General features: G+C 37.2%; 1 protein-coding gene across 13 annotated transcripts in view; it reads left to right on the top strand.

Moving 5' to 3' along the window:
- The window catches only part of ESRRG (estrogen-related receptor gamma), a 656319-nt gene that overhangs the window by 443626 nt on the left and 187413 nt on the right, over positions 1-25280 (top strand). Inside the window, exon 2 of one of the 13 annotated variants that reach the window (XM_011929423.1) lies at positions 426-553. The exons of the other annotated variants lie outside the window; for them this stretch is intronic. Coding sequence (XP_011784813.1) covers positions 483-553 — 71 coding nt within the window. The 5' untranslated portion in view covers positions 426-482. The remainder of the gene's footprint in view (positions 1-425; positions 554-25280) is intronic. 13 annotated transcript variants of the gene reach the window in all.

The raw sequence follows: 25280 nt of genomic DNA, 5'->3' as shown, positions 1-25280 counted from the left end.
TTAATGATAGTTAATAAAATCAGAAAATATCAGTTTAAAATGAATTTTAAAGTGTATTTCATACAACCAACACTCTGGTGTCAAATTAATTGTTTATAGTCTCACAGTACATCAAAAAAGATTACATGTGTTCTTTTGCAGTTTTTAAAATCATTGAAGTTATCAATTTAGTGCATTAAACTGCATTTTCTTGATCATTCAAAAGTATTTGGCTATGTGGAGACACTGACTTAAGCACTAAGATCCTGAAATAAGTTATAAAAACACGTGAATGTTTAAAAATGGGATTTTTCGTACCTAAGTCTCCAATGTAAACAGGGGTCAGTCTTCATAAAATAAAATCAGGACTTCAAGTAGCAGTAATTTTACATAAAACTTCAGCAAACTGAAACTTTCACCCTGACTTTCTGATTTTGGCTTTTTAGAACTGATGTGAAATTCACGTCATGAATGTAATTAGGAATTGTGCATTTAGATCCTGAATGTGGCGAGAATGTGATTGGGGTCTTGGAGCAGTCAAGTCTGATCTGGCCTGTGCTCCTTCAGCTAAAAGGTGGGCCTGATTATTTTACTTTGTGAAGACTTGATCACCAAAGTTGCCATTAAGTCTTAAAATGCTGAACATTACTTGTATATGATTTTTTAGACTGATTAAAGAAAAGGAAAAAAAAAATGCTTTAAAAGATCATGTAAGACAGTATATTTCCCAGGTAGCAGAGAAGGTAAGAAGGATTTGTTTGAACTCTAGAATGTGTATGTTGTTTGACTTTGAGGGAAAGGTTTGAATTAGTAAAATCATTCCAATCAAAGTAAATGACTATTGAAAAGCAGTTTTTATAGGAAAACCTTGCCCTTAATCTTGAGATAATCTCACAGCTATTGTCTTTGTCCAGCATTCCTACAACACTGCCTGGTAGTTCCCAAAAGCCTGGGATTTCAATTTACCTGAGAACTCAAAGATTGAACTCAAAGCAGTTCTCTGTTTGCAGCATCTCTTCAGTGGATGCATTTTATTTAGGAGTTTTATTTATTTATCTATTTTTGAAGATACAGATTGGTTTGCTTCAGGTCATTAAAATTGTTATTGTCTTTCACATTTTTAAATGTTTATAATTAGATGATTAGGGAAGTTAGGTAATAAGATTTATATTGGCATCAGTTAAGTTTATAGAAGGATTAAAATCATGGTATCATGGCACCATTGCCAATCGGAATACGCCAGAAATATCTCGAGAGAGTTTTTGTCAAGCGTTTATGCTCAATTAAAATTTATACTACATGTTACTGAGCGCTTGTCTCAGGATAGCTTGGCATCACGCTGTTGTAAGTTTCCAATTGCAAGTGATATGCAATGCATTTTGTGTGTATGTGTGTTGTAGTATTATAGGATTACAAACTTTGGAAGGGAAATGCCACAGTTTTAGAAATGACACCAGAAATATGAGACAAAGAACTATTGCAACATGGGCACAGCCAGCATTTTCTGCAACATCAAAAGGCTGTAAACATATCGTTTTTATCTTTTCCACTCCATATATGCAAAGGACCTTTATGTAAGCACTGCAGACATGAGCTGAGTCACCTCACCTATGTTTTTGCTTTGTTTGTGGGTTAACTTTTGCAAAATATTTGTGAACATGCTTTATCCTCCCCTCGCCCACCGTAATGTTTCTGAGTTTTCCCACATCACTCCCTTTGAATTCTCTTCACTTTTTACACCTGAGGTGGAATGTTTAAAATGGATGCGTTCTTCATGTATAGTGCCAGAATGCTTCAGAAACCTTCACCATAGCCTTTAAAAAGACAAACTCACTAACAAAGCAACAACATGAAACATCAGGGGTTGCTGGGGGTGGGGGACGAGGAGGAAGAGGGCAGCTGGTAATTTATGATTTCTCTAGTATTGCATGTAAAGGATTTGCCAGTGTCCCACTTCCACCCCACCCCCAAACTACACACCGCTCAGTGTTAGGATGATGATAATGTACCTGGAAGGAAAAGGCAGTCCATGCCCAGGCAGGCAGCATCAGACAGGGCGCCTTGCCATCTGCCCCACCTGCTGCATTCATGAGTCCATCTGGTGACTGCAATAGCTCATTGTAGGCCTCTTCTGAGGAACATTCGGGCTGAAAAGCAGGCAGTGTGAATTATTTAGGTAGCTAGTATAAATACATAGAAGGAAAGAAGAAGAGTAACAGGGGAAGGATCTGAAAGAACCTGCTGCTCCCTTGGTCCTGGGTGCTTTGGAATGCTTTAATGCATGAAAGCATTCGATTTGCATATAGATTTAGATGTATAGATCATTGTGCAGATTACAAACCAATGAGTTTTATCTAGATTTAGATAGTGCTCAGCCTGTTTTGCACTTCAAATATGGGCACTTCTAGGTAGGGAATCTTTGGGATTTTCAACGTAAGTGTAACTGATGAAAAGTAGTATTTTTGGGTATTGATTTAGCAAAATAAAACAACAGTGTGTCCTTTTGGAAACAGATGTTTTAAAATGGGGATAACACATTTGACTTTTTAGTGAATAATTTACGCAGATTGTGTCCTTTTATTCCTTCCTAGATATACAAAATTATAAAATAATTGATATGTCAATTATGCTCATTTATGTGGCCATTCAGAATATTTTAGTTAGCTACCATGTACAAAGCATTGTTTTGAATTTTGCATAAACATTAATATATACTAACTATTAAATGAAAGTCTTCAAACATGTAAATCTCTATATAACTGTATGTTTTGTGCCTCAATAAACCACATGGACAGGTACCTACTTGATTAGCCCAAAAAAGAAATACTTAAAGCAATTGTAAACTACAGTCAAACAAGTCATTTATACGGAAATAGACACTGTTGCAATTAGGAAAGTTTAAACATACTGTTTTTTAAAGACTTACTGGTATCATTTTGTATCTAACAAGATAAGTTTACAAAGCTGTAGTGTCATTGTGGTCTAGGACGAGCTAATTTTTATGAACATGATTATAAATTGTAAATCAAAGTTTAGAACTGTGAATGGAATTCGTAGCTTCCAGACTTGAAACAAATTTTCCTATTATTCTTCCTCAAAATCATTCAGAACATAGTATCATTTGGGGCTGTAGGTAGGGGGTTTTATTTAAATTACGATTTAAAAAACCTACTCCTCCCATTTTTATATTATAGATTAACACAGACATATACATATGGATAATATTATATATCATATCTAGTGATTATATCTTATTTTATCTTATTTGTTAACTGAGTACCTATGATAAAGTCATGAAAAGAGAATTTGTTTTTTAATATTTCCTCTGGCTCCATATGTACAGAAAGGCATGTGATGTTTTGCACTTTAGAATTTACTAGATCTTTTTTTCTTCTTCTTTTATTTTGGAGAGAGACAGAGGTTTGCTCTTGTTGCCCAGGCTGGAGTGCAATGGCACAATCTCCGCTCACTGCAATCTCTGCCTCCTGGGTTCAAACGATTCTCCTGCCTCAGTCTCCCAGCTAACTGGGATTATAGGTGCCCACCACCATGCCCAGCTAATTTTTTTGTACTTTTAGTACAGATAGGGTTTCATCATGTTGGCCAGGTTGGTCTTGAACTCCTGACCTCAGGTGATCCACCCGCCTCGGCCTTCCAAAGTGTTGGGATTACAAGCGTGAGCCACTGCACCCGGCCAAATTTACTAGATGTTTAGGGTTAGTTGACAGCATCCCACTTGACTCAATTCAGTTCCAAAGTAAATTTAAAAGATCTGCTTTTTTTGAGTCAGTGAAGTGCTAGCCTTCATTTAAATAAGCAGTGTCTATATGGGGAACAGAACATACATCAAAATGAATCACACTGCTAACTCAAAAGGTAACCAGTAATCCTTTTTATATTTTTTTAATACTTTTTACTTTAAGAAAATTTATTTATACCCAGTTTTTTCCCAAAAAGTCTTTGAGGTGATTGATTCCTTTTTATCTGCATTTAAAACCATTTTCCAGCACCAAATAAAACGAAATATTTTCCTTACATCAAGCAACTCTGTAAAATTCAAGGTCCGTCAATAAAATTCAGGTGAGTTAGGCAAGACTGAAGTTTATCTCTCACTCACCCATTCTTTTTTGGCCCTGTACTTCCTCCTTTGATATCCCAGCTCTCTCTCTTCCCACCCCCACATTCAACAACAATCCCACTCCTGCACACACACACACACACACACACACATCTATCTAGCTTTGAAAACATACCGTTAAAAAAAGCCATTGTTTATTTTTTCTTTGCAGTTAAAACAAGAAGCAAAAATAAATAAATAAATAAATAAATAAATTACATTTATACAGAATTAGTAACAAAGACCTTCACTTATTCTTAAATTATCTTTTCCTGAAAAGCAGGCTATTTCTCACAGAGTCACTGGAACACTGTTTGCTACTCTAGACAGGCAAAGAAGGACAAAGTTGACAGAGACAAAACTTAATTAAAGGTAACCTTTATCAAGCTTTTCCAACATATGGCCCAGGATGACTTTGAGTGCGACCCAACACAAACGCATAAACTTTCTTAAAACATTATGAGTTTTTTCTTGTGATTTTTTTTAAAGCTCATCAGTTATCATAGTATTAGTGTATTTCATATGTGGCCCAAGACAATTCTTCTTCCTATGTGACCCAGGTAAGCCAAAAGCTTGAACACCCCTGCACGTTAGTGGTTGGTTAACTGCAAGAACAGCAGTTGGCTCAGTATTTATTTGACAACTTCAGGGAACATCTATAGATATCTTGAGGCTCCTTAGATAAACAAAGTAATTAAATGTTTAAAAAATCTTTTAACTGCATCTGTACAAGAATAGGTAAGCTGTTTTCTTATTGCTTTGATTGGTTTGTATTCACCACAACTCATGGTGCTCATTTATTATTATTTTTTTAAATTTAAGGCATACTGGCAAGAATCCTCCTGAGCACTCTTTTCTCTCCTTTTTTGCTCTGATATTAGGGTATTAGAACTTCTCTGATCTAATATGGACAGGACTAGAATAATTCACATGTACATGATTTCACCAACTCATGTGCTTGGGTCAACTTTGCCTGGAATATCTTTTTTTTTTTTTTTTGAGGCAGAGTCTTGCTCTGTTTCCCAGGCTGGAATGCAGTGGCGTGATCTCAGCTCACTGCAACCTCCACTTCCTGGGTTCAAGCGATTCTGCTTCTTCAGTCTCCTGAGTAGTGGGGATTACAGGCATGCGCCACCATGCATGGCTAGTTTTTTTTTTTTTGTATTTTTAGTAAAGACAGGGTTTTGCCATGTTGGCCAGGCTGGTCTCGAGCTCCTGACCTCAAGTGATCCACCCATCTCGGCCTCCCAAAGTGCCGGGATTACAGGCGTGAGCCACCACACCCGGCTTGCCTGTAATATCTAATAACTTACTTTATCCTAAGATCACATGAAAATATATTTGTTTCATCAGGGGAAGTCTAGAGTGTGTTTATTTTCATGAAATGGGAACTGAAACTTAGTAAATGAACACAGCCTACTGGCTACGAACATCTCTTTTTAGCCTTTTACAGATTTCTTTCTTAACCCTCTCTTATAAGACTGGAGAATCTATAATCTGGGTGTTAGTTTTATTTTTATTTGATCAGCATTTTCATCCAAGGTGTTTTTAAAGGCATGAATGTCACCTTTTAAAGAAAGCTATGGCCTACCTATATGTAAGAAATTTTAAAAGGGAGATACTATAATTTGTCAAGGAGACACCCAGAAGAAAATTAATTAGCGATAACTACTTGCTTTTAAGAATTCAGACTTTATAATTATCTAGTAAATTGGTGAGTCTAGTGATTTCATTAGAACCAAAACATAAATAAAATAAATGTGAATAAAAGCCTTTTTGTAATATTTATTTCAAAAGTAAATCTCCTTTTAGTGGTTCTTCCTGAAATTTGCCATTGACAGTTTAGTCAAATCAGCCATATTTATGGTAGTCTGGCTACTTTAAATACTGCTCTCTAATAGCAGTTATGGTGTTATTAATTATATGGGATAAGTAGCAAATAGTAGCATCCATGCTGCTTCTTAATAGCCTCCCATAAAGAACTTCATTATCCCATTCATAGGGAAGAAGGGGGATAGAAGGGGGATGCAATAATAAATCATGAGCATTTTTATGGATTCATAAGTCAGGAGGTAAGGTGACCATTTGGGGTTTCCCAAAAGCAAGGCTAATAAATAGGGTGGTATTTACTTAAGCACTGAAGACAGTCAGCATGGCCTGGTGATCTTTTGTTTTGGGATGTCACAGCTGGTCCAGGCATAATGCCAGATTCCTTTGTTTTCTTAAAACATATAGATTAAAACCTAGTTGTATTTGCAGGAGAGAACCCATGGCAAGAGAGGATACAGGTCTGCTGATGAGTGCAAACAGAAGGAGCAGCATCTGTGCATAAAGGAATGAAGCAGTTAAGAGAAATCTATCAGGTCCTTTCTGCTACCATTTCCTGACAGGATCTCACAGAATGTCAGACTGTTAATCTCAGGGTCATAGAGTAAGGATGATATTGGGTGCAGGTTTTAAAAATGATGCACTTTATTTTGGGAAGCAAGATAGTATGGTGCAGACTATGAGTTGGAAAGCCAGAGAAATTTATGCTACTGCTTACAGGATGTTAAGTCTGGCGATCTCATAAAATTGTATGCAAAAAATGCTTGGCAAGAGCAGGCACTCAATAAATATTTCCTGCCCCCCCAAACTCCACAAACTTGCTCTTAATAATGGGGTTGTTAATAGCACTAGAAGGAAAGTAAAAAACTGAGATTTTACTTCTCAAAGCCAAATTAGCTTCTTACCTCAACCGACAAATTCTGAAGTCGAAATGAGTCATAATAAGGATTAGTCAGGGAAGCTTGAATTGAACCTATTTCTCTTGCATATGTGACTCCTTATCAGCCTCGCACTACTTATAATTGCTGGATTCACTTTCTGAAATTAGCAAAGGGGAAAGCAAAGTAAAGACAGAAACCTAGCCACTCACTGGTTTCTTCTCTGCCTAGAGTGTTAGGGTAAGAATAGGACTATAAAAATGTAGCATTTTCTGATATTAAAGGAAATGTCAAAATAAAACTAAAAGTCACCTACTAAGGTGCTAAGGGAGAAAGTATAGACTCTAGCAGATTACACTGAGATTAAAGATATTTGAAGAGGTTCTCCTCTTCAGTTTCTCCTATCTTTTGAGATGCATGGGAATACCATCTTTCATGCTAATCCAGTAAACAGTACTATCTGGCTCTGATGTTAGGGGGCCTTTATGAGCCTTGTTACCAGTAGTATGAGAGTCCAGCTTATATGTTTAAGAGTCAGCAAATGAATGTGTAAGTGTGAGTGTTTGTGTATGTGTGTGCCTGAGAGGTGGTCCTTAATCTATTTCAGGTGAGTTTCTTGAAGGACAGGTTAAATCAACTGAATGAGCTGATTTTATCATCCTGTGGTGATTTTTTATTTATCTGATAAAATGCTTAGAAAGTAATTAATTTGTCACGGAAACATCTTGCTACTGTATATTTGCTGAACGTGTGATAATATTGCCATGACACAGCTGGAAAAATGAAGTTTTTAAAAAGCGAAAATAGCTAGAGTCTTCCTATATTTCCATCAGCTCATTTTTACTCAGACTTCTCTCTTTAAAAACAACAACTTTGCAAGACTCCCCACTTAATAGGTAAACGAGGTATCTAAGCTAGTGAGGTTAAAGAAAAGGTGCGGGGGGCGGGGAGTATAATAGAGGCAGCAGAGATGAGGTAGTAGATGTTGGTGCTTCGTTCTCTCTCCCCGGACCGACGATGACTGATACATCCATTAAATTTCAGCCCAGACTGATTGACTGAGTGGATTTATATAAATTTAAAAATGCAGGTCATATACCTTTTCTGATAGACTGTAAATGAGAAATAGGAATTCCTTTAAACCTCAAAGGAGGAAATCCATAGGCAAGGCTTTCTAGTCAATAAAGCTCTACAGCGTCACTCTTCTTGCTGTGTTTGTACAATAAGTTTTCGTTAATAGACAAATATTATGCCAGCCTCTTCCTGACTTTTTCAGCAAGAGGTAATTTGTAAATTAACTCACATGGTGTTGAAGGTTTTCCAGCTTTTGTTGCAGTTTGAACTGCATTTTAGACATGAAGGGAGCAGAAATCGTCCCTCGCTCCACTTTTTTTTTTTTTTTTTTCAGTGTAACAAGTGAAAATGGCATTGGTTAAGGAAGAATGACTTTTATTCACACCCATTCTCTCAGTTCCTTGTCCATTTGTCCATTGGAATGAGCCACTTATCATTCTTCCAGATTTTTCCTCTTTCAACATCAAGAGTTATGAAAGGAAAATTCCATTTTTTTCTGTCCCTCCATGACAGGTAGACTGAAGATTGTGGTCATTTGGATTAAAAACATATCCATCACCACCAGCCGGCAGGTTATTATGATGTCTCCTTTGAATATATGAATTTCATGCACTGCATGTTGGAAGTCTAAGAATGCCAACTTTTTAGATAAATAATTATCCCATTGGTGATGTACAGCACACTGTTGCCATATTTTCTCACTTTTACAGCATTCTTGCCCTTATCACCCATAATATAAATCTTTTGCTTTCATATTTAATAAAACTACTAGGTAACAACCCCCTGTATTCAGTACAGTCAACCAATCACACACCATCATTTGGCTATCATTATTTGTTTCCTTGTGGCAGATATTTTAGTAGTTCTGTAGTTTAAATGTGACAGCATATTTGATACAGCAATGCAGGTAAATAAGCAGGTGACCTTATGTATGTGCTGGCGATGGCCTTGGCACACAGCCCTCAGCCTCGTGAGATTCCAGGGATAGAAAGATAGATGAATGAATAAAGTTCACAACATCAGTCAGCATTATTACGTGAACTGGCTAATCCATCAGCCAAAATTTGGAGAGTGGGGAGAAATATGTACGTGTGGGTCTAGGTTAGGATAGAAGTTGCCGTTTTTCAAGAGATTGTTTTTCCTGAATTCAGTTCCCTGAGTCACAGATGCTTTGGTTCCTTAGACATTGGAGAGAGGCATCTCTTCAATAGAGGCCTCTTAAGTGATGAAACCAAACTCCTTACTGCATTTCCATTTATTTCTCTGACACCCCCTAAGTTTATTTCTTACTATCCACCATCATATTGCTTTTTAAAATCTGTAAGGTTAATGCCTCTATACTGACCATCACTTACTGTTTATTTTGTGATTTTCCCATTTAAAAAAAGAGGCTTAGTTAAAAAAAGAGTAGAGTTTGCACAGGGACATATGTACTCCACGAGGAAACTTGCAATTTTTTTTATTTTTATTTTTATTTTTTTTTGAGACTGAGTCTTGCTCAGTCGCCCAGGCTGGAGTGCAGTTGTGAGATCTCGGCTCACTGCAAGCTCCGCCTCCTGGGTTCATGCCATTCTCCTGTCTTAGCCTCCCGAGTAGCTGGGACTACAGGTTCCCCCACCACGCCTGGCTAATTTTTTTTTTTTTTTTTGTATTTTTAGTAGAGACGGGGTTTCACCATGTTAGCCAGGATGGTCTCGATCTCCTGACCTCGTGATCCACCCGCCTCGGCCTCCCAAAGTGCCGGGATTACAGGTCTGAGCCACCGCGCCCAGCCAAAACTTGCAATCTTATATATCTAACTAGTTAGCTAATATGTTAACATTGGCCAAGTGTTTCATAAGATGGATTGCACTAGTTTTTCCTTTCCCTGTTTTCCCTCAATAATTCCTACTGAGCTTTGGATAAGAACAATAAATATCCCCGCCATATCTAGTTCCCTTCTGGAAACTCGACAGATGAATTGTCCACATCTTAGGGGCAAACGGAGGGGACAGGGGCTTAAACCTGTAGGGTGTGGCCAGCAGCTACTGAAACTGAGAACTCTTAATACTGTAGGTTGTTAAAGTGACTCCACAGAGAAGTTTCCATGGCTCTTGGTTGAGACTATGCCTTTATTCACAGGAGTCATTTTTATTTCCGGAAGTAGTGACAGATAGGTTTCACACTATCTTGTCTTATTTTCCTTGTGGTTAGCGGCTAAGATGGTTGAATGTAGCTAAGCAGTTTTAGAAGTTGCCTCCATATTTTCCCCCAACCTGTGTTAAATTGTTATCCACGTGGAATCTGATGGAGGGCTCTAACCTCATTAGTTTCTTGCATAACTTCCACACAACCTTAATTCTTAGCATGGCTATTTTGACCTTCCCTGAAATTCACCACGTTTTCCTTTGGAAAAAGACCTCATTATCACAGCTAGCACCATGCCTTGCGCTTCGAAGATACTCACAAAAGATCTGTGAATTGACTAAATTAAAGCTGTGCTATAAACACCTAGCATAACCTCTTGATCTCAGGTACTGAGAATTAAGGAAATCGTTTGGTATAATATTGTGTAAATTGATGAAAGATTGGTAAAACTCAGATTGCATTACTAAAAGTGCTTAAACAAATACAAATCACAACAAGTCTCAAAAATTGAATAACTTTTTGTGAGTATTCAAGGTAAGTTTGGATTTATATTACAAAATCAGATGCAGATTTTAATACTTGATTATTCCAAAAATTAAAAATGATATTTTAGGCTGGGTGCAGTGGCTCACGCCTGTAATCCCAGCACTTTGGGAGGCCAAGGCGGGTGGATCACCTGAGGTCAGGAGTTAGAGATCAGCCTGGCCAACATGGAGAAACCCTATCTCTACTAAAAATACAAAAATTGGCCAGATGTGGTGGTACTTGCCTGTAGTCCCAGCTGCTTGGGAGGCTGAGGCATGAGAATCGCTTGAACCCGGGAGGTGTATGTTGCAGTGAGCTAGGATCATACCACTGCACTCTGGCCTGGGCAACAGAGCGAGACTCTGTCTTAAAAAAAAAAAAAAGAGGCCGGGCGCGGTGGCTCAAGCCTGTAATCCCAGCACTTTGGGAGGCCGAGACGGGCGGATCACGAGGTCAGGATATCGAGACCATCCTGGCTAACATGGTGAAACCCCGTCTCTACCAAAAAATACAAAAAACTAGCCGGGCGCGGTAGCGGGCGCCTGTAGTCCCAGCTACTCGGGAGGCTGAGGCAGGAGAATGGCGCAAACTAGGGAGGCGGAGCTTGCAGTGAGCTGAGATTTGGCCGCTGCACTCCGGTCTGGGGGACGGAGCGAGACTCCGCCTCAAAAAAAAAAAAAAAAAAAAGAGATAATTTGTTCTACAGATTTGTAGTAGTACTTTATTTTTGCATAATGCTTTAAGCTTTTCAAAAGATTCGATACCTGTTTTATCTTGTGAGTCTCAACATTCCTGTACTTTAGATAAGATAGGTGTTAGTATCCCTTTTTATTTAACAGATAACTGAGGCACAGTGAGTTAATTTATTTATATTAATTATACATTTTGATACAGTTAATGACAGCAAATATATGGCCAGGAAGTTCTACCTAATATCTAGCTCCAGTTTTCCATGGTGTGAAATAAGTCAGTTTCTCCTTATTGGAAGACTCTATTCCTGTACCAATTCAGGAGTAGCTATGATATAAATAATCTTCGTATTTTTTAACTTGCTTTGTAATTTTGACTTTTCAACACTATTATTCTTTGTTACTGGACATTTAAGAAGGACTAAGTTACCTTTTTTGTTTTTATTTTAATGTGGTCACAGTTTTGTTATTTTGGGGTCAAATAGTCAAGACAGGTACATCATGGCACTTACTGAGTATACAGTTGTTTAAGAAAATTAAAGAATAAAAAAATCTTTAGAAGATTAAAGTGTTAAATATAGGTCTGTCTACAGTTGACATATTAAATTGGCTGTTATAAAATATTGATATTAAATCGCTATGGTACAGCATTTTGTAGTGCAGAGTGAAGGATTTTAACAGAAATTCAAGTTTGGTTTGGTTCTACCACAGCCTTCTTTCCTCATCTGTAAAATGGAGATAACACTCATCTTACAATGTTGTCTTGAGAACCAGTAGGGTTGTAATATTTTCCCCTGCCATAGCAGAGAAAAGAAAAAGAACAAACTTTCTGTATACCTTTTTGGGACATATAAAATTATATCAGTATTTCTTAAGAACATTATTTTGAGAATTCACCATACACTGTGAGATGTGGTGGCAGAAGAGAGAACCATCCAAGCATCTATGCCAGCATCTTCAACGATCTAGGTTGGTGTAAATACACTCAAGGATGTTCTCAGAAGGAAATTGCCTAGCAATAAGTTTCCCAGAACATATCCTCGTTGATAAATAACACATGGCTGTGTACATGCAATGTTTAACGCTTTGTAAGTCCCATGCTAACCACCTTTTCACATTGGTGAAATCTTCATGATCTTGACTTCATGGTATCTAGAATCAGATACTCATGACTCTATTATTTAAATTAATGTCATAAACATATATTTCAGACATAGAAACTCAGATCAGGTTCATAGCATTAGTAAACAGAAATTATGTGTTTACTTGATGTGATGCTTTGTAATTCATTCATTTACTTATTCAACAAACATCTCTTAAGTGACACATTTATTAAGTAGCTGACATGAACTCAGCATCACATGCAGTACTGGGGATACAAAGTCAAATACGATTTATAGTCTAGCCCTCAAGGAAAGTGTGAATTTAAAAAACTTTTTATTTTGAGATAATTATGGACTCACATGAAGTTGTATGAAATCATACGGAGAATCCTGTTTACCCAGTTTCCTTCGGTTATCACTATTTGCATCACTATAGCATAATATTACAATCAGGTAATTGCAGTTTGTGGACTTTTCAGGTCGCAACAATTTTACTTATATTCATTTGTGTGCGTGTGTGTGTGTTTAGTTTGTGAACTTTTCAGATAGCACCAGTTTTACTCATATTCATTTGTGTGTGTGTGTGTGTGTGTGTGTTTAAATATAATTTTATCACATGTGAGATTTTTGTAATCACTACCACAGTTCAAGAAAATGATCAGTTCCATGGCAAAGCATTAATTTGTTTTTATATTATATATTAAAAATTGTACTTTGTCAAAGAAATTGTAGCTTGACTAATTATTATATAGTATTTGTAGAACACTAGGAGTGCAAAAACCTCCTCTGATGATTCCCATAATATTCATCTCCTTTCTTTTCATTCTCTTTCCCACCATCTTAGTTCAGGACTTTTCCTCATGATTTATCTTCGTGATAAATGAAGATAATATAATAATAGCTTCATAGTTGGGCTGTAAACACTGAGTTCAAAGATGTGGTCTGTTTTGTTTACCAAGTTATAGGCCTAAAACATGATAGGAATGAATGAGTGAATATATGGACAATGCTGGAGCCAAAACAGTGTTTAACAGAAACAAAAATTGGGCCAGGTGCAGTGGCTCACGCCTGTAATCCCAACACTCTGGGAGACCGAGCGGGTGGGTTGCTTGAGTCCAGGAGTTCAAGACCAGCCTGAGCAATATGGCGAAATTCTGTCTGTATTAACAACAAAACAAATTAGCCAGGTGTGGTGTCACGCACCTGTAATCCCTGCTACTCGGGGCTGAGGCTGGAGGATCACTTGAGCCCAGAAGGTCAAGAGGCTTCTGTAAGGTCTGATCATGCCACTGCACTCCAGCCTGGGTGACAGAGTGAGACTATATGTCAAAAGAAATAAAAGAAAAAAAAAAGAAAAGAAAAGAAAAAGAAAAAAGAAACACAAATTGATTGATTTCTCTTTTCTCCTTAGTTACCTTCAGTAGCTTCCCATTACCTACAAAGTGACATCTAATCTAGGTAGTGTGATATTTCAAACCTTCTGCAATCTGGCCCCAATGGGCTTCTGAACCCAGTTCTGATTCCATATCCCCTACAGTATACTTCAGAACCACCCCCTCCTACATTCTCTGAGACTGTTCCCTACTTTCTCACTTTTGGGGTCATCCTCCTTCACCCTAAAATGGCATTTTTCTTTCTTACTCACTGATATCCTTCTGATTCAATGCAAATAATTTTTATTTAATCTTGTTAAAATTCACAATGAGATATACCTTCCATTTAACAGCTTTAGCAACCAAGGCTTGTAGATGCCATGTTAGAGTTTACCTTTAGCAAATGACAATGCTGGTGAACTCAAAACCAGGCCTTCCAATTAAAAATCTTATAATCATTATACTACTTCACCCAGTAGGTTTTTGGGTTTTGTTTTGTTTTGTCTTTCATAAAATAGTTTTTCTATGCTTTATGTTTTATTTCACAGATTCTTGAGATTGTATAAACAACACTTTTATTTAGGAAATGTATGATCCAACATTTAAAGTCCACAACTTTTTATGTGTGTGAATTCATGGTTTGTTCATTTACTCAACAACCCAGGAACAGGGTTAAATAGAAATGTGAAACAGTTAATTCATAGTGGAAGGATGGAAATGTAAGTATGTACAATCATTTCTCCATGTCTGTGGGTTCTGCATCTGTGGATTTGACCAACTGCAGATAAAAAATTTCAGAAAAACAGGATGGTTTTATCTGTACTGAACATGTACAGACTTTTTTTATTGTCATTATTCCCTAAACAATACAGTATAATGACTATTTACATGGCATTTACATTATATATGCTGTTACAAATAATCCAGATGATTTAAAGTATATGGGAAGATGTCCACAGGTTATATGCAAATATTACATCAATTTGTATGTGGGACTTGAGCAACTGTAGACTTTGGTATCTAAGGGGAGGTCCTGGAATGAATCCCCCATGGATACTGAGGGATAACTGCACATTAAAAAGGATGTTAAAGTTGGGTGTGGTGACTCATGCCTCTAATCCTAGCACTTTGGGAGGCCAAGGCAAGAGGATTGCTTGAGGCCAAGAGTTCAAGACCAACCTGGCCAACGTCACAAGATGCCATCTCTAGTTTTATTAATTACACACACACAAAAAGATGTTAACTGTAATTATAGAAATAGGCTCATAGTATTATGAGCCTAAAGGAAGGAGTGTCAGGAAAGACTTGCTGAGGAAATAATAACCCAATTGTACTTTTACTGATGAATGGAAATTGTGCAGAAAGTGGAACCAAGGGTAAGAAAGTTGAATTCCAGAGAGAAGGAAAAGCAGTGTGAAAAGCTGATTAGCATGGGGACTTACAAAGTGTTAAGCATTGCATGTATACAACCGTGTGTTACTTATCAAAGAGGATATGTTCTGGGAAATTTTTTGTTAGACAATTTCCTTACGTGAACATCCTAGAGTGTATTTACGCCAACCTAGATCGTATAGCCCACTATACACCTAGGCTATGTCATATAACCTAGAGGCTACAAATGTGTACAGCATGTTTCTGTGCTGAATAATGTAGGCAATTGTTACATAATAGTAAGTATTTGTGTATCTAAACCTAAGGTACAGTAAAAATATAGTATAAAGGATAAAAAATGGTATACTTGTAGAAGACACTGAGCATGACTGGAACTTACAGGGCTCGAAATTGCCCTGGGTGAGTCAGTGAGTAAATGGTGAGTGAATGTGAAGGCCTGGGACATTACTGTATCCTACTGTAGACTTTATAAACACTCTACACTTAGGTGACAGTACATTTATTTAAAAATTTTCTTTGTTCAATAATAAATTAGCCATAGCTTACTGTAACTTTTTAACTTTATATAAACTGCTAAAATGTTAAACAACTTTTTGACTCTTTTCATCGTAATACTTAGCTTTGAACACAAACATGCTGTACAGCTGTACCTTTTTTTCTTTATATTCTTACTCTATAAGGTTTTTTCTATTTGTTAGATTTTTTTTTTGCTTGTTAAACTCTTTTGTTAAAATATAGACACACACACTCACTTGCCTAGGCCTACACAGGGTCAGGACTATCCATATCACTGTTTTCCACCTCCAAATCGAGTCCCACTGGAAGGTCTTCGGGGCAGTGGCATGCATGAAGCTGTCATCTCCTATGACAACAATGCGTTCTCCTGAAATACCTCCTGAAGGACCTGCCTGAGGCTGTTTTGCAAGTAACTTTGTTTTGTTTTTTTTTTTTCGTAAGTAGAAGGAGTACACTCTAAAATAATGGTTAAAAAGTATACTAAATACATAAACCAGTAATGTAGTCATCTATTATCATTATCAGTACAACATGTTGTACATAATTGTATGCGCTATACTTTTATACGACTGGCAGTGCAATGTGTTTGTTTACACCAGCATCACCAAAAACATGTGAGTAATACATTGCACTATGACGTCACTAGGTGATAGGAATTTTTCAGCTCCATTATAATTTTACAAGACCAGTGTCGTATTTGTGACCCGTTGTTGACTGACATGTTGTTACACGATGCATGATGGTTTAAGATACAAGGCTGAGGTTGAAGGGAAAGGCCGGGTCAGCTCAGGGAAGGCCCGGGTCTGGACACTCGGATTAAGAGACTTGGTATCCTGTAGCATGTGTGGAGCCATTGAAGGGGATGGATGGTGAACTTGGCCAGATTTGTCTTCAGGGATACACACAGTTTTATTATTCTACAGAAACCCCTTTTCAGGAAAACATGAATTAGCTGTATAAAATTATGTTGTTTCTCCTTAATACTAAATGCTATAACCTTTGTGTGTGAGAGTTAAAGGCAAGAAATGAGCCCTATGATTTCTTTCCTTTCCTGCTAAGGAAAGTCATCTAGGTGTTACTACGTCAGAAGCATTTGGCAAATTGGTGATGAAATAATTTTTCAATTTATTCCAGTTGCTATGCAAGTTTTCTTACCTGGTAGCCTCTTAGAAATTACGTATTTCTTTTGAAATGTATCATTTTACCTACTCAGGTTTTACATGTGGTATTTTTCTCCCTAATACGTTCTACTTTGTGTATATATACTTTTAGCTTAACCGTATTTTAAAAAATCAAATGACTATCTTCTTTTTCTTATTTCTACTTCCTAAATTCTACATTTTTCTTTATTCTATACTCTATAGCATCTACTTCCTTGTTACAAAAGCCAAACCAAACCAAACAAAGAAAATGTTTAAGCCTGCCTTGACTGACTTATGCTGACACATTATGACTACTCACACATTGCAGATTTCCTAAAGCCATTTTATTATTGGACATATTTTGAGGGAAGAAAATGGCGAATGAAGGCAGGTTAGCTTTCTTTTCTTCCAAAATATACACATGAATGCATTTATGTTATGTTTACAGTTACAAGGATTTTATAAGTTTTTAAAAACAGAATATGAAAAACATTTTATCGTTCAAGTCAGTGAAATATTTTTCACCACAGGCCTTAGTTAAGAAAAGAGCTGGCCTAAGAGATGGAAATCTGGAATTTGAATTGGGTTTTGCCTGTAATTCTGGGAGTCCTTCAATAAGTCCTCTCACTTCCCTAGTCCATTGCATGTAAATGAGAAGTGGAAGTAGGCACTGATAAAAGAATATCCGGTTATTTCTGATCTGGTACAGAGCATAGGAATCAAGGAAAACTTCTGGTAATGCATAGCTATTATGTTTAACCCATGGTTTAAAATTTTGTTTAGATTACCTTTTAGATACAATTTACAACCAGACATATTTTCTGTGCAGTTAGATGAGGTTTGACAAATATGACCCATATAATTCATAAAACCACCAGCTTCCCTATGTTCCTCTCTAGGCAATCCCCACTCCTTGGTCCAGAAAAACCACTGTGATTTCTCTTATGATGATTAGTTTTCCTTGTTCTGGAACATCACAGAATTGTAGAGTATGTATACTTTTGCATCTAGCTTGTTTTACTTGGCTAGGATGTTTTTAAGATCTAGCGATGTGATTGCATTTATCACAGTTCATTTCTTTTTATCTTTGACTGGGATTCCTTTGAGCGCACACACACATGAAAACACACACACACACACAGGTAGATATTTCATAATTTGTTTATTTGTTCATCAGTGATGGACATATGATTTGTTTTCAGCTTAGGGCTAATATTATAAATAAAGCTGTGATACACATTCCTAAGCAGTTCTTTTTGTGGAGATATGTTTTCACCTGTAGTAAATATCCAGGAGTGGAAATGCTGTGATGTGGTGTCCTTTTAACTTTATTAGAAACTTCCAAACATTTTTTTTTTCTGATGAGGTTGTGTCATTTTATACCCTCCCAGCAACATATGTGATTTTTCAGTTGCTGCATATCTTCCTCAGCATTTATTGCTGTCAGTCTTATGAATTTTAGCCTCTCTTATGTGTGTGAAGAACCGAAAATTTTCTTTAATTTGGAACTGAAATAGAAACTCTAAAAATTATGGAATACATGTTATAATTTAGGGATATCAGAATTAGCATATTCCTTATTGAATAATGAAAATCTTAAGAGTGTTGCCTTATATTTTTTCATCTGTATAATCTTTAATCAGTTACATTTCTTTATGACATCCATTGATGTTTTTATAGGGACTGTATAGATAATATGTTTGTGTGTGTAGGCATATTTATTCAGGTCTCAAGTTTTTTGTTTGTTTCAGTGTTATAAAACAGTTTATCTTCTTTCATAATCTCCCATATCTCTTAAAAATCAGGCTTTTGTTACCTGTAATAGTTGAAATCCAAATTTTTAAAAATCCAAAAAATCCCAACATTTTAGATTTTTAAAAAATGTGTTAAGATACTACAAAGTCCAGCCATGGACTTTACATGTTAAAGTCTTCTCTATAAAATATATTTATGGGTGATAATCAGACCTGTGATAAATATAAATTTTACATCACAGTCTCTCCAAGTATTTCTGAAAGTGAGGGAATGATATTATGTAACCTAGCTAGTGTTCTATAATACTGGATTAGAGAACAAAATGATAATTACTGTAATGGTCATAGAAAACTTAGGTAGTGAGCCAGGTGACTAAATGTGTAATCAAAACTCTCCCCAGTATTCACATGGTACCTTTTTTGCATTTTGTAATGGATGCCTGTGGATCTTTATGTACTATTGCCTTTAGAGATAACAAATTTCCACAGACTTGGAAAGCAATAAAATACATTTAACACTAAATCTTTACTGAGCATAGTTTAATCTTTCTCTGATACAGAAAGCACTTTCTAATTTTATAGCTCTGCAGACTCATTATTGCGAATGCCAGTTATTATATTGGCTAAGAGTAGAAGCAATGGTGAATCAAAAGGATGTGCTAATAGAATCTTAGATTGAGGGAAGTTAATGTGTGTTTACCCTTATGCATCTCTGTATTTTAAGATATATGTAATTGTTGGCCGGGCGCGGTGGCTCAAGCCTGTAATCCCAGCACTTTGGGAGGCCGAGACGGGCGGATCACGAGGTCAGGAGATCGAGACCATCCTGGCTAATATGGTGAAACCCCGTCTCTACTAAAAATACAAAAAACTAGCCGGGCGAGGTGGCGGGCACCTGTAGTCCCAGCTACTCCGGAGGCTGAGGCAGGAGAATGGCATAAACCCGGGAGGCAGAGCTTGCAGTGAGCTGAGATCCTTCCACTGCACTCCAGCTCGGGCGACAGAGCAAGACTCCTGTCTCAAAAAAAAAAAAAAAAAAAAAGATATATGTAATTGTTTTCCATTTCTATTCCTCCTAGGTTTTTTCCCCAACCCTTCTCCACTCTTTCTGAATATATACACCACTCTCTTGAGTTTCCTTACCTAAAATACAATTTCAGCTTTTCTCTATATGAAAGCGATGACAAAGTGATTTTACAGCCAGTTCTGAAAGTGACTAAACTTGGCAACAATTGTATTTTATGACAACCTCTGCTTTCATGTCCCCGGCCTACTTTTATATCATCTTTTTTTTTTTTACCCCAAATATGAACAATTTCATATCTCTTCATTGGCTGAAAACAAATCCCCTTACCAGGAATACATTTTAATGGAAGAGAGCCTGCTTCACATACGTCACCAGAGCCTTAACATCTTAACTCTGTAATATTCAATTTCTCACTCACTGAGAACCAAAGCCTTGTTTTTTGTTGTTTTATTTTTGTTTTGTTTTTGTGTGGTTTGTGTTCATAAAGGTTGGGGAAGAATTAGTATTATGGAACTAAACCAGATTAAGGGGGAATGTGAATTAGATTTGGTAACAGATGGTGCTGTGGAAATTAAAGGTTCTTTGCGAATGGAAGCGACAGCAGCTTGCCTCTGTTCTCTCTGTCTCTTGTTCATGCACTTGATAGACGGGTATAAATCACAACAATCCTGTCTTGACAGCCAATTTCGAGAATTTGATCTGGTTAAAGACATGGCTTTCCTGCTCCACTCACCGAAACCTGCTTCTATTTTATTTTTACACGGCACCTTGTCATATTTAGAAAAGCAGGCTTGCCTGCTTCCTCTTAATGAAATTTTTTCTTAATTACAGTTTTAGCTCTTTAGTGTTAATTACTTTTTCATTCAGCCTGAATTTTCGTTATATCTCTCAGGGATTATTTTTTCTTTTTTTCTCACCCTTTTCACTCATGTATATTCTTTCATTTTTTTTTCCAAAGATCCTTTTTATTATCAGAAGTTGTTGTCAGAGGCACTATTTGAGACTCCTAATTACCAAAGTTATTATTTTTTAGGGAGAAAGACTTTCAGATGATGTAGTAAAGTTACCAAATCAGAAAAATTTTTTAAAGTGCCAGAAGCAATCACCAAAACTAGCACTGATTTCAACAAAATTTCACAAAAAGGTGAATGACAACACTTATTTTAACCTAGTAAGGGCTGCAGAAATATCTGTTCTGTTGGCTAAAATAAATCCCACCATGTAAAAAGACATGGCCACAATGTGGCAGAACCACTTCATGCCTGTGTTGACCTTGGGGTGGTCTAGGGATTCCGAATTAAAATGCAATCTTCAGATGTGGGAGATGCTAAATGAGAGACCAGGAACACTGAACAAACTGCATGGATCCCTTGCATCCAGATTCTCAGATCTGACAAGCTTAGGGGCCAAGTACTAAGGTTGTCTCTTACAAATCCACATGGCATTTGGGCTTCCAACATATCAAGGAACGGGAAATAGAAGAGAGGGAAAAAATCACTCCAAAAATGAAGAGAAGATTCTTTGAGCGAGCAACTAACAGTTGGTAGAAATGAAGCTTCCTACTGGCAGTCAAATCAAATGTAGTAACAACTCAACAGCTCCCCGCTGCTTGCTGACAGCGTGGTGTCACACACTGGGACAAACATTCACTTAGACACTGATTGCAGGGAAGTGCCCTTCCGCCAACACCTCCCACCAAAAACGTAATGAGCAAAAAGAGAATCATTTCTAGGAAAAAACCCAGAGTCCCATTCCCCAGCTCCCCTAAAATGATAACGTTTCTGTTTGTCTTTTTGTAGCCCACTGGGAGGGAGTGTTCAGTTGAATGTGGTTGCTGCAGTTTCATTGTTATGTAGCAAGTTGTTTCATTACTTATTCTCTTGCAACACACACACAGACATATACACAACACACGCACACACACACACACACACACGGGCCCTGGCATGCCCCTGAATGGTGACTCAGTGCAGTGGCAGCAAAGGAAATGAAAATTTGGGAGTTTGAAGAGTACTCCTCGGTGCAATAGTCCTTGCTCTCAAGGTCTAATCAGACTCACAAGCCAGTGTGTTTTTTATTTGAGTAGAATATGTGGTTTTTAAAAATGGCCAGAGTTCTTTAAGAAGCATGTAGGCAAATACTCTCATTTTATAAATGAGAAAACTGAGAGTCAGTGTGGTACAATGACTTGGCTCCAGTTACACAGTGCCTGGATCCAGGGCTAGAACCCATGTCTAGTACTCTTGTCAAATACTGCAAGAAGTCAGGGCTCCCTGGGAAAGGAGAGGAGAAGAAAAGCAGGCAGCAGAGACTCTGGTATAGTTCTTTTTTTTCAGCTGACTTTTTAGAATGGTAAATTATATTAAGAAATTTTTCTCTGCATGTTTGTATTTGGACTTTTGAATGTGACAAATGACAAGCAGATCCTGATTTGAACTCTTGGCTTTTCAGTGGCTTCTACTGGCTTCACTGAATGCTATCTTGCTGCTGAATAATCCTTTTTTTTAAAAAAATAAATCCTTAGTCATTTCCATGGCTTGAATTAAATATATGTGCAGATATATGTTATTTTCCCTTGCCTGCAAATAGTGGCTTGTGTGTTTTAGCTTTACTTTCTCTTCAAGTAACTAGCTCAATGAAATGTTTATTTAAAAAGAGGATAGAGGAGGAATTTTTAGGATTAATAATTAGCTGAGTTCCCCTCCTCCCTGCCTCCCCACTACTCTTCTGCTTCAGCTGGACAACACCTGATACCAACAATATAATGTCACCTCTGCTATAGATCACCCAAGACCAGCTGCATTTACTTCCAGATGTTAACTACTGCAGACTAAGCTATTAAGGTAAAAATATAGATATAGTTTAACTGCTACCCAACAGATGGAGTTTATTATCTCTGATTGTACTGCAAATCTCCATCTAACACAGAAATTTTCATATGTGCTTGAAGCAACCTTTATTTCAACAATGATTTCCTAGCATTTAGATTTGCTCAACACTGTGATTCACTCAGTTGCAGAGTACCTTTTAGAGTTCCACTCTTGGTGAACTGACCTATGTCTGCGGAGGCAGCTGGTTTATTGGTCATTGTAATTGCTTTTGCAAAACATTTTCTTAATGAGTAAAGAATGACATCAGTACTATGATCTCCATATCCTTATATCAACTTCTGATAGCATTTGCATTTCCTGTTTCAGTATAGCAGAGAATAGGGAAGGGACATTCAGGAAGCCTGAGCTTTCATTGACCTCGATTTGATTTGTGAACTCCATTGCTGGAGTGTCTGTGAGTAAAGCATCTATATTCAATTGTAATTTGTAAAGATCAGTGCATAGACTTTCTATGAGTTGAATGTCTGTTTATTTCTTCTCTAGCGCGGTGCTGTGGGAAGGTCTTCATTTAGCTGTCAGTCCCCTTCTGTTGTGTCGAGTTCTCTTCGGTGAGCTCCTTGACTGCTTGAAAACAGAATTGTCTGAACACAAGCAAACTTTATTGATCCATATTTCTGTTTGAAAGACCAGAGATTTGTAGAAGTAGGAGACTATTGCTTTCCCCTAGAAAGCTTACTGCAGAGGAGGTCTGCTCATGGCATAGTAAATCTCTAATACCGAATAAATGTTACATTCAGCATATATTGTAAGCTTCATTTTAATGATTTATCTTGGGTACTTTTTTCTTTTTTTCAATCTCATAGAAACCTTTCATTTTAGTAGTGGTCCCCACCCATTGCCTAGGGCCGTTAGACTCTACCCTGGGCATAGTGACCTGGTCAATACTGGGACATCTACTGCGCAAATGGTTCAGTGTAGCACACTGTTCGAAAGCCCTGCTGTCTTTAGGCTTTTGGTTCACAGAAGAGTAACTTGTGTAAAGTAAGAAATATTTTCAGGGATCGGAGACAAAATGCTTGTTTTTCCATCTGCTGTGCATCTTTGTTTCTGTCTAGAAGGTTTTCGAGCTTCTCTCTTCGGATCCATTGGCATCATGTAGTTGAACAGTTGTGAGGATATAGTTAATTAAGCTGCATTAGGGCAAATATACACACTTGTTAAAACACTTAATTTGCCTCAATAATATTGATTACATGGCAGAAGTTTGTTTAAACTAAATGGTATTTCCCCCCTACTGTTATAGTTTTTGAATGCAATCTGTATAATAGCTAATAGCCATCATCAGTTAAATATCATGTTAGTTATAAAGTAATGTCATAAGAATTGATTTGGACTTGGCAGTGGAGAAGAGCTCTCCCTTCAAAGCCGATGTAGATGATTAGCCAGAGTTTTAAGCAGAATCATGGTTCATATAAACTGTATATATTTTATAGACTTATAACTGCTCTATATTACATGAGTGCCCATTATATTAAAGAAAAGCTCAGACAGTTAATTATGCAAAACATCATGTACGCAATTACTCGGCATTATTATGCATTTAACACTTTTATGGATTTGTCAGTAGCTCACTTACTGTATTTAGAGCCATAAATAAGAGATGCTCACCCCCAGATTGAAATAGGTCCAAGAAAACAAGCTAAGGATAAATTGCACTACTAAGCGCCTCTGCATCAGATCAAATCCTTAAATACAGAAACTGTCAACAATCATAATGTGCAACACATTGTGATATCACAGGACCATTTCTTTTCCCATTAATAAAGTTTATCAACCAGGAAGCATAAGAAATCACCTGGCAATACAAATTGAAGCAACTGCAATTTCCTACATCTAAAATAGTCTGGATGACTTAAGGAAATCAGCAGTCACTTCCAGCTTGCACAGCATAGTAAAATGGGATGCTGCTGTGTCCACAGACACTTACACCACATACATACCTACAACGCCCCTAGTCCCCATTAGTTTAGTCGATTTTATTTTATTTATTTATTTATTTATTTTTTGCATTTTTTTTAGTAAAGACAGGGTTTCACCGTGTTAGCCAGGATGGTCTCGATCTCCTGACCTCGTGATCCACCCGTCTCAGCCTCCCAAAGTGCTGGGATTACAGGCTTGAGCCACCGCGCCCGGCCTAGTTTAGTCGATTTTATTAGTGCATTTCTCTTGCCATTTTTCTGGACTTCCATTGCAAGGAATAAATTGTCTCCATTTCCAAATCCCTTAGATTTCGCAGGAGTGAAGACATAGAATTCTATCGTTATCTTTATATGTCAGATTGAGTGACAAACCATCCTGGTTTACTTGGGATTCAGGGGTATCCAAGACATGGGATTTTACTGCTAAAACCAGGATAGTTGACCAACCTAATATTAGAAAAAAATTAAATAAGAAAGGACCATTGAACTCTACAACCCTAAAAGCAGATATGGTTTCAGTGAGGTCCTGCTGTTAAGAGTTTGGTCAGTAGGTATGAAATTATAATGCATGGGACACTTTTATTTCAATGATCAGCCAGAAATGAGTTGAAGGTCTTGGTTACTTGTACTGAATTTCCTTTTTCTGCTTGCAGCAGAGAGCCTTTTACAGAGTTGGGAGAGCTTTCAGCTCTGGTTTTTCTTTTTAGGGGGCTGGCTCCATATCTCCACATTACATAGCTCTATCTCTTGTCAGCAACTCAGGCACCAGCTTTGAGGGCAGCTGTTTTATTATTCTTGTTCGTCATGGAGTAAGCTAGAGAGAGTCTTTTGGACTAAATGCACAAGTTATTTGTTCAAAGACTCAAGAAGCAGCATTACTAAATCTAAGTCATTGTGATCCTGATATACAGAAATCCATTCTATTAGATAGGGCTCAATGTTTGTTA

The sequence above is a fragment of the Colobus angolensis genome, unplaced genomic scaffold (genome assembly GCF_000951035.1).
Source record: "Colobus angolensis palliatus isolate OR3802 unplaced genomic scaffold, Cang.pa_1.0 Scaffold81, whole genome shotgun sequence".
Classification (NCBI taxonomy): Eukaryota; Metazoa; Chordata; class Mammalia; order Primates; family Cercopithecidae; genus Colobus; species Colobus angolensis.
Note: the sequence above shows the minus strand (reverse complement) of the source record. Positions and strands in the feature narration are given on the sequence as shown.